Below are 10820 nucleotides of genomic sequence, written 5' to 3'. Positions count from 1 at the left end.
ATTGTAATTATGAGTAATTGTATTTTATTTTGGAATTTTAGCATCCATTATAAAAGTTCTAATTCATTTCTTTTATTTCAGTTGCCTACTTTAATTTAAAAGGGTTACGACATGTACTTTTGATTTGAATGTAATAAAGTTTAATGTGCTAAATTAAAAATTTAAAAAGTCCTGCATGTAGAGGCGGTCAGTCAGCAGCAGGTGGCGCTGTTTCCCGCTGTTCACATTAAACCCAACACACTGAGCGGAAGAAGAAGATGGAGGCCGCAGAATGAGGAAGTACCGGCAAAAATCAACAAGAAATGAGTCATTAATTCAAACTCCACCTTCTAAAACTCATGACTGAACAGGTCAGAAAGTTTAAGCTGTAAAGGTTTCGTCTTTAGCGGATCACTCATGGCTCAGGAACAAAACGGGACCAACAGCGGAGATGTTTCCGAGCCGGGGTTCGGGACAGCCGATGACCCGGCTGCGTCGGTCCCTCTGGGGCTCCTTGGGTGCATTGATCACATTCGGAGGAAAAAGTTGGTGCTTCACATCGACCTGAACAACACCATCCTGGTGTCGGACGCTGTGACGGGACAGGGGACCGTAGCTGCTCTGGACTCCTTCCTCACCGGTGTCACGTGGGGGAAGATGAGCAACCACGGTAAACCGGTTTTCTACGAAAGAGGAGAAAAAAAAAACTTTTAGAAACATCAGAGTTGAAAGCAATATTTCAGCCTGAAGCTCACACCCTGTGATGTTTTATTACCAATCATCTTCAGATTTAGGTTGTTCAATCCTACCATCACACACAACTATCCTTAAGAATTTGCTCTTTTTTGCTAAAGTTACCAGGGGTGAACATGGGAAGAAATTATTTTTTCATTAAAATAACTATGTTTATTATTCTCATCATGGACAACAAGTCCTTTAAATTAAAAAAAAACTTTTTATTTGCTAAAGTTACCAGGGGGGGGGAACCAAATATTTTAGCCGTCTGAATTTCAGACTCTGAAATAATCTGTTCCCCCTCCAAAACATGGGATCTGCCATCATCAGCCCGGGGAACAGACCTGTTTCCAACACCTAAAACAACATATCTACTGATTTAAGACTGCTGCCTGAATTATAAGGAAGCAACAAGCCTGACTAATATTTTTGTGCTTTAAGGTTCACAGGATTTTAAAATCAGTTCTACATTTGATGCCGAAAAAGATTAAATTCCTTTCTGATGAGGATTGTTGATGCTGCATTTTTAACCAATCTCAATTATGTTTTTAACACCTGCTTCATTTCTGCATATATCAGTAATGTGTTTCTGAGGTGGCTTTAAAGAGGAAAACACTGACTCCTGCAGTTTGACCCAGAGATAGGCTTAAAGTCCAAAATTCTGTTATTGTTTAGTAAAAGATAATCTGATTTGTAGTATCTATAAAGTTAAAAGGCCATTAAATTAGATTTTCTTACAATATTGTTTCTGTTTTTGTTGTTTAGTTTTTTTTTTTTTTTTTACAAAACAAGTTTTAAAGAAGAAAAAGCAAAAAGTTTAGGTGGCTGTTGTGCATTTTATCAAATGTGTTTCCCAGCTTTCTTGCAGATAAGAGGTTTTAAACCTATTGTGCATAAAATAATTTATTCATTATAGAGAACAGCAGGCTTTGTTTTACTAATGAAGCTGTTTGGTTTAGTTTTTTTTACAGTTATTTCTTCAATCAGAGTGAGAAATCCTTACTTTGTCATTGCCAAACTGCTCTTGTTTTATCCACAGTTGGATAAAGGTTTGGTACCTTTTTTTTTCAAGCATAACTGTGCTCATTGCATTCATTGCACCAGCAGAGCAGAATGTTTCACCATCATCACTAAATCTGCCTGAAAGTCTTTGACTGTTGAAGAATAGTTTTAGCTTTCTGGCAAACTTGTGAGCAAAAATCTGGAAGAAAAAAAAATCTTTTTGAACAAGCCAAAGACCCAAGAGACATAAATTATGTTCTCTCATCTCTGACTGATCTGCACATTTTCCACCATGTTAATGGTTCACATTAACTGAAGCTTTGAACACAGTTACTGTTTGGTGCTACAGTTTTTCTTTCCTTACAGGAAAATGGGAATGGCTGAGCGACTCCCCCTCCCTGCACCCACCCAGCAGTGATGCTGTCAGCTACTACACTCAGTTTGGACGGATACCAGGTTTCACCTCTGTTGCTGGGCGACGCTTCAAAGGGGTTTTGGAAGAGCATCTGGAACTGCTCCGCTGGCCCGAGGGCATCAAGGCAAGTGATCAGTGAAATCTGCACAAGGCCCCGAGAGGAACATGGTTCCCCTCTGATCCCCTCTGCTTTCTGCTTTCAGATTTTCCAGCATCTCAGTGTGATCATGATCATAATGTTTTCACTCTTGGGTTAATTCAGCCTGTGATACTTGGGCTGTACATTAAAGAACTGTTTGTGTAAGCTTTTAGATCCCCGTGAAGGTTCTGGTATTACTAAAACTGAAGTTAGAAATCTCTTGTAAACCTTGTCGTCTAACGTGTTTCCTGCCTCAATAAGGTGTTCTTTTTTTCAATGATAGCAAACACAGATCAGACAAATTTATTGCCATTGTGATCAATTATCAAGCAGCCAGTGAGCATTCTCATTTTGGAAAAATATGCACACATAAGAGGACAGTCTGTGAAGTCATAATACTGTCAGAAATTGCAGCTCTTTTGGGATGAGTTTCATCCTTAGCTGTTCAAGCCAGTAAACATGGAGTCACAATGCATGATGGAAGCAAAGGCTGGCTGATCCCAAAGAAAGCCTGCTGGGGGGGGAGGGGGGTTCTGCTGAAACAGTTAATGCTAACTCAGGTAAAAGGGTGTCAGAATGCAGTGTGTCATGGTTCACAAATAACTGCAGACCAGTCAGGGTGCCCATGCTGACCTGCTGACTTATGCAAACCAGTTAAAACATCTGCAGAGATCATCTGAAGAAGAAGGTTGTCTGCTCTGATAAATCCTGAGAAAAAAGAAATTGAGGCATTGACGTGATTTCAGAATCTCCAGCTCTCAATCCAATCAAATGACAGTAAAATGTGCTGGATAAACAGTTGCAATGAGGACACCAACTTTTTTGCTGATGACTTGATTGAAGGTGCCTCAACGTTCATGCTGTTCTGTATATATACGGTATTGTATAAATACACAGTAATATGTTATCTGGTTGACAGTATTTTCCAGATTCTGGCAGTTTTTGTTTTATTCTTACATCATTCCCCTTTCTGTCAGTACAGTTCAGAGCACAGACTGTTTTTATCTGTTCTCAGACCAGTGGGAAGTAGATCAGCTTCATTTTAGCCAAATAACAACAATTCAGAATATTATTCCTTTATTAGTTGTTGAGAGGCTTAATGAAACAAAGCCTCTGTTATTCTCAGACTTTCATCTTAAACTTTCTTTATACAGTCAGGTCATTTTACGTGTTTATTAACTTCTGAGCTTTTGCCTTTAATGATTAGATCAGCTTCAGACGGTCTCGGTTATGCGTTGCTGAGTGTTTTCTATCTCTGTGTCCTTCAGGGAGACAGAGAGCTGTCTGTTAAAGGAGAGGATGGACGACTATACCATTGGATCCTGCCTTCTTTCTTCCAGCTGCTCAGAGACCTGACGCAGGAAGGATGGCAGTTTGCCGTCTTGTTCCGCACGTTTGGGACCGACCTGCCTCGTGTGCTGAGAGCCGTATCCCGAGCGGTGAACGACGGGGCTCACCCGCTGTTCCCAGATCTGCCTGAGCTGAAGGTGAAGTGTGAAAAGCAGGACACAAAATGAGCCATCTCTCAGACATGTTCGGCTGTGTTTGGTTATACTTTAATGCAGCACATGTGAGTTCATGACATGGATACAGACACACGTCTGTTACCCACATTCTGTGCATCAAGTTCAACACAACCAGGTTGTCTGTGGGGAAATCTGACACGTTAGTCAGTTAAAAATAATATATATCACAGCAAAGGTTCTCACCTTGCTTTAACTTGAACTTTATTCCTTCAGACTCTGTTGGGTTTGACGCTTTTTCTGGCCAAAATAAACCAAAAAGTAAAACTTTATTTTACAGAACCATCTTGTTCAAACTTAAAAATCAGAATTATACCAACTGTTTCTTTTTGAAAACAGTTAAAGAACTTTTGAGTTTACATTTAAATGTGATATTATATATTATTCAGTGGATTCAGCCAAGTGCTTTGTTTACATTGAACGCAGACCCTCATTTCAGAATTGCAAATCAGTATATCTGGACAACTACTGGAAAAACCCCCTTAAAACTGCACCATTGGATATAGTTCAGGAAAACCTTTTTTATGACTGATCTTGTAGTTTGCAATGAGTACCCTTTCAATCTTTAAATGTTTCAGTTGGTTTTCTTTGGATAAAATAATGAAAACAGTCGGTAAGAAGATAACTGATTTAAATGGTCTGAATCGTTTTTTGTTTTTCCAGAGGAGCTAAGAGCTAATCTTTAGATTTCAGGAGCCCTTTCAGGTTAGACTTGTGTCCCATTAAATTATAAAAAACAAAGACCTCAGTATGTGCTGTTACTCTAAATGGGACTCTGGGATTTGGAGCCTATTTTGTTTTGCTTCATTACCAACAGAATATTTTAAAGACTAATTAATGAAACTTTAGTAAAAACCTTCTGGCTGTTGTAACAATAGGCTGTCTTTTTCCCTAAATGTAGGCTGAGGTATGTGCACCTCCCTCGCTCATGCTTGTTAGTCTGCTGGAGTGGAACGCATCGATTCTTGAAGAATAGCTGTGATTGTAATGGGCGAATCGAGGGGATGGGCTACGTGAAAGTGATGTCTGAATGTGAACCTGTCAGAGCCGGTTAGTTTTCTCCCGTCAGGTGCTGCTCACCTGCTATGTGCTGACAGACGAAGATCAATCGTGAGACATGATGCAACGGCACCGTTTCTGTGTTTTCTTCCTTCTGTGCAGCAGCTTCATAAACTCATAAACACACTGCTCGAAAATGAACTTTTTTTTTCCCCAGTGCACAGCAATTTAAATGTCCTGAGGCAATATTTTCTGCATGGCATCATATTAAACTTTGCCAGCTGAGAAATTAATACATTTAAATCCTCAGTTTACTCTTCAGGTGGAGTTAAAGAATTGAACTGCTGCAGAAAATGATGTTCTTCACCAGTTCCAGTCACGATAACAGAAACACAAAAACTATCTGGTTCTGTAAAGATGCTACAACAGAAAACGGCATCAAATATCATTTCTTGAAGGAATGAATACTGCATGCAGGCCATAGTTTAAAAAAAAGTTGTGGGATCTGTTAGAGCATGTGTTGGGGATGACTCTCAGCTACTACCACATTAAGTTTAGCTCAATATCTGTAAAATTAACTGAGGTATAGATATTCTTTGTGTTTGCTAAGGTGGATTTGAGGTGAGATCTTGAATCATCATGACTCCAAAGATTAATCAGCTGTCGACGTACATCTAGTTGTTCATACGACACAAACACCACATGGAACATCTCTTCACTGAAAGGAAAATTAGCAGCTAAATGTGGGTTTTAGGTTTTCATGAAAAACAACTAAAGTTATGAAAAAGGCTTTCCAGTCACGTTAAAAACATTTTCTTTTGTCTCAAAACAGTAAAAGTGCACTTATCTTTTCCGTGCTATTTTTTTTTAAAATCTGCATCTTAAAGCATCTGCTCAGGTTTATCATTCAAACAGGGATTTATAAACCTGTTTTTTGTTACATAGTTGGTACAGAATATTACAATTTTTAGCCTGAGAAAATTCAAGGCTGATATGACTCATAATTTAGATTAGTGGTGTCCAATCCTGATCCTGGAGGGCCACTATCCTGCAGGTTTTAGATGTTTCTCTGCTCTTCAGCAGGTCTTCAAGTTCTGCAGAAGCCTGGTAATCACTCAGTCATTCAGATCAGGTGCATCAAAGCAGAGAAACATCTAAAACCTGCAGGATAGTGGCCCTCCAGGACCAGGATTAGACAACACTGATTTAGATCAACCCTATTTGAGGCTTTGTTTTATAAACAGAATAATTCACAACACTTCCCCTTCCTTCCTTCCCGACTCTGACTCCGGCTCTTCGTCTCGCCCTCGGCTCAGTTGAGTGTGAGTTTGACTCCAGGCAAGATCCGCTGCAGCAAGAGAGGGATTGTCCTGACCCGGGGGGAGGAGCGAGTGTCCTCTAAGGACGGAGAGAGAGGCCTGTACCAGTACATGAGCTCTGTCCAGGGCCTGGGAGGATTCCAGGACCACTTCGACTGGTACGTACAATCCTCTATTCTGGTTTTGTTTTTTGTTTTTTTCCCAAATCTTCACACATCCTGGTTTCCGTGTCCAGGTGGGCTTCCAATACCTTTTCCATCCAAGGAGGGAAGCCGATGTGGATCGACCCCTTCGACCAACATGTTCAGCACATCTTCATCGATGACAACATTCGGCAGAACGATAAGGACACCATTGTTAACCCGAAGGTGCAGTCATTCTTTAAAGGAATGCATATCACCCACCACCGTTCATCCCAGTGTTTTCCACAAAAATATCTTCTGATGAGAAAGAACAGTTATAGATGTTTTGGTAATAACTTTTTGCAGCAGTTCATGTGATATTGTGAGCTCTTGTCTGATGTGACAGTGAAACGCTCAGAGTTTGTGTTGGGAATGACTCTCAGCAACTACCACAACAAGTTTTAGCTCCAAATTTGTAAAACTGGATGCGTTAAAGCTATTTTTGTGCTTAGCTATGGTGGCCATCTTGATTATGGTAGACTCCAAAAGTTAATCAGCTGTAATTGTACATCTAATGATTACTTTCTGGAAGTTTCATTAAAATCTGTCACTTGGTTCATGAGATATTTTGCTAACGGTACAGACAAGTGAAGACAGAATAAAACAGAACGGGCTTTCACCTTCGGCTGCAGGAGTGAAATAATTTAATCGTGAAGTGATGATGCTTTTTGTGACCATTTACTAGAAGCAGTACTTAGTAACTTCTGTCCATTTAAAGAGGTTAAGGCCTCTGCCAGTGGAAATGCTTAAGAGTTCAAAAAGCTTTATTGTATAATTATGATTAATATTTGCTGAATCAAAAACAGTATTTAATTTCCCTGACAGCTGCTTTTATTCTTATTTTGCTGTTCTGACAAGATGAAAACTATTTGGTTTTGTTTTGGTAAGTATTTTTATTCTTCTGTTTTATAAAAAAACAAACAGGTTTTGAAGCAACACAGCCTTCAAAAAAAAAAACTTTTTTCCTGGATTTTTAATTCCTGGTTATCATCATCATGTGTTTGTCAGGTTTTCTTGGACCCTGATGGTTCTGACTCCCGCACAGCCTCCACCTTCGAGCTCTACGACATCACCTTAGTCCAGACTGACCTCCTCCGGGCCATTTCTGACCAGAACTACTTCTCTCAGCGCGTCCACATCTGCCTGGAAAACTATGAGACGAATCTCCAGCAGGGGGCGGTATAGGAGGCACTTCAGCTACTACTTCCTGAATGTCATTTGTCAACTTGATGACCTCGAGGTCAGGGTGCTGTTTAAGACAAATTTAACAAATAGACTGAAGACCTTTTCTATTTAATCTGAGAGGGAGGAAAGTTACATAAATTATATTAAAATCAAATATTCTTAGGATATTTTAGAGACACTAAATGTAGCAGTAAGGTAAGGAAGGTTACAGCTCTTCTTTTACTTCAGTTCAGATTTTCTTGTCAGGTCAGGCTGTTGGATTATTGAGAAAAGGTTGTTTACTTCCACCCAGAAGTCAAATGTAATACTTGAATATTTCTAGATTACTGAAGCGTCTCATTAATGAGGAGGACTGGTTTAAAAAAATCTGCAATTATGATGGAGATTCTTCAACATCTGAGCAGCTAAATGGAACTAAATTTGAATGATCTGATCTGATCAGCAGTCCAGATGTTTTCCTGATGTGGTCACATGAGAAGAATCCCCTTCTCATATTCTGTTCAGATTCTGTTTGCACTGAATTATTATCTGCAGAGTTTCTTATTATTTAAAGCCCCTTTTAGTGATTTATTTACATTTGTGTGCCACTTTAGCCTTAAAGATTTTAGAATATATTTATTGTTTGGCTTTTAGGATATTTTATTTTAAATATATTATTACTACTACAAGTTTTAAAAAGCCAACTGAACAAGGGTGTTTGTTTAAAAATATTGAAACACTTGAATGTAAACTAATTTATGACAACAGAATTAGGTTATTTTAGTAGAACTTGAGCTTGGGTTCTCTGAAAGTGAAATTTACAAGCCAACAAATAAAATAAAGCTTTGTGGTTGATGATGAAGAATGTTTGACAGCAGCTTTGGTGGAGTTTTAATGTGTAACATGATGAAAACTCACAACATAAAAAAACCCCATCTGTGTCCTGTTTACAGTAACACGACAATGCTGCCCCCGAAATATAATTATCCTAAAGAATAAATAAGTAGGACTTAAAAGATGTTGGAAAGAATATATTTATTGAATTGTCTTGAGCCTGGGACAATCTCAGCTTTCAGTCATCCCCACTAAAATACTGCAACCATTTATCAGTTCTGTCCCTTTCTGTCATCAAGTTACACATTAATGGGTTTTGAGGTGAAAATGGAACCAAAACAGCATTAAAGTACTTTTTATATTACCATATTCATTGTGAAGCACTTTAGCTATTGATTTAAATGTTCATCTCAGGAAAACATAAGGTTTTTGAAAAAACAATATTGTTTTTTATTTATTTATTTTATTTTCCTGATGTCAAATTTAACTTTCTGTTAAATAAAATAGCAAAGTTTAATTGTTGTACTGCTTTTGTGTGGATTATTTTAATAACAACCTGAGAATATAATGTAAAAACTTAAAGTACTGCTTTTGTACTTAATATTATAACAGCTTCATATTGTTTTGTTGAAAATGGGACGTTCATTTTTTTTCTTTGCTGAACTTTTTTTGCAATAATTAATTTGAACTCCTTTTGTTGCAGGCTTGAATTGTAGGACTTGATCTAAGTTGGCAAATAAAGTGAAAACGACCGAACAAAACCACACCGGCGCTCTGTCGATGCTTCAACTACAGACAACTCCAAACAAGGCTCCTTGCTTTAACTAAAAAATCCAACTATTTTGTGTTTTTGCCGTGTAAAATAAAAACATTTATTTAATTTTCTGCTTTTAAAACTTTCAGTATTTGGTCCCTGATGTTAAAGGTTAAAGGTCCTTTTTTCAGTATCTGATCTGAGAATTTCAGATACAGAAAGCAGATCTTTTTTTGACCACATGGGGGCAGCAGAGCAGCTCGAGCCGCCCGGCAGCATCCTGCCCTTTAGGTGAGCATGGAGTTACCTGCTGCAGGTTGGATGCTTCAAACCACCGACGAACAGAACGACTTAATGATCGAGTTACAGCCGTGATGGAACCCATGTTTTGTTTGGGGGGTCGGTGAGGGGGCAGCTGGGAGACGGACGCGGGAGTTGTGCCTGCGTAAATACGCACAGCGGAGAGGGGAGGAGGGGGAGGAGGAGGAAGAGGAGGACGGGCAGAGGAGGCGGAAAGAGGAGAGATTTTTCAGTGAGAACGAGCTTGATGATGGAACTTGTTGGTTCTTCACGATTGTGTCTCCGAACAGAACGCAGGAACGAGATTTCCTCCCGTCCTTTAACCGTTTACTGACGGATCCTTGGAGCTTCCCACGTTTGTCCGACGCACCACTGACTCCGGAGACGAAGGTAAGGAACTGTTTATGTCCAACTTTGCACGGATTCACGCTCATTTCGTGCACCCACAGGTTTTATTTTTGTACTTGGGTGGCGTTAAATGGGCGGAAAGTCTGGATTGTTTGGGAGGTGGTTCACCTTGGCGCACAGATGTCGCCTCGGACGCGCTGCTGTTTGGCTGATCTGGCAGCAGTCAGTGGAGATAAACAGACTGACACAAAGTTTTTAAAACACAGCGTTCAATGATGCAACAAAATGATGGAAGAAGATCAAGATGTTAATCCAAACTAATAATCTGAGCTCTCTGGTGTCTCTGCTCAGGATTCTGCAGACTGATTTAAAGGTGCTCTTTGGTATGAAAATAAATCTTAAAGAAAACCTTATCCTGAACTGTATCAAATGGTGCAGTTTGAGTTTATTCCAGTAATTTTACAGATATATTAATATGTAATTCTGAAATGCAGGTATGCACTCATTGTAAACAAAGGATCTTTATCTGCATACTTTAGTCAACAAATCTGACTGTAAATATGTACTAATACATCCAAATTGTCTGACTTCCTGACCCCAAACTGCTCTTGCATGGATGTCACCATTGTGGCAAATTTTCAGTCACTTCCTCTGTTTCTGTAGATAAACAAGCACGTGGTAGTTGCCATCTGTTCACAAATTTTAAAATTAGGGACACATTAACCATCGACATGAGAGACAAATTATGCAGATTTTGTTTCTTACTTTATTTTTTTTTTGCCTGGTTTTCATGATGCTGCAGTGAGTACCTTTAATGAGTTGCAGCCACGGGGGGATTTTGGTGAAGGGATTCCTCTGGGTTTGTGTTCTTTATTTAAGTGCAAAGCTTTTTATGTTTGCAGGGCTAATCTGTCCAGCTGTTTGATGACGTCATTTTCTAGAGAATCTGTAATCTGCTGGCCAACATCTGGATGTGGACGTCAGTCACTGGACTTTATTGTGCTCTTCCAGCAAGTTTGGAAGTTTGTGCATGTGTTAATTTATCTATACCGTTAGCAAAATATCTCATGAATGACTGGACAGATTTTAATTCCACTCTCAGAAAGTAATCATTGGATCCACATCTA

General features: G+C 39.2%; 3 protein-coding genes across 3 annotated transcripts in view; all 3 read left to right on the top strand.

Moving 5' to 3' along the window:
• zgc:103759 (U8 snoRNA-decapping enzyme) overlaps positions 1 to 10820 on the top strand; it is a 576073-nt gene that overhangs the window by 221426 nt on the left and 343827 nt on the right. The gene's annotated exons all lie outside the window — the stretch shown is intronic.
• On the top strand, positions 235 to 9034 carry si:dkey-32e6.3. Its single transcript, XM_017411210.3, has 6 exons — positions 235 to 649; positions 2083 to 2255; positions 3539 to 3757; positions 6109 to 6269; positions 6347 to 6479; positions 7302 to 9034. Exons 1-6 carry the CDS (start codon positions 397 to 399, stop codon positions 7476 to 7478), a joined length of 1116 nt encoding a protein of 371 aa, XP_017266699.1. The 5' UTR covers positions 235 to 396; the 3' UTR covers positions 7479 to 9034.
• LOC108233037 (kelch domain-containing protein 8B) overlaps positions 9551 to 10820 on the top strand; it is a 149177-nt gene continuing 147907 nt past the window's right edge. The window contains exon 1 of the mRNA XM_017411203.3: positions 9551 to 9735. The gene's annotated coding sequence lies outside the window, so the exon portion shown is untranslated. The remainder of the gene's footprint in view (positions 9736 to 10820) is intronic.

This window comes from Kryptolebias marmoratus, linkage group LG8, assembly GCF_001649575.2.
Source record: "Kryptolebias marmoratus isolate JLee-2015 linkage group LG8, ASM164957v2, whole genome shotgun sequence".
Taxonomy (NCBI): domain Eukaryota; kingdom Metazoa; phylum Chordata; class Actinopteri; order Cyprinodontiformes; family Rivulidae; genus Kryptolebias; species Kryptolebias marmoratus.
This window is presented reverse-complemented; position numbering and strand designations above follow the sequence as displayed.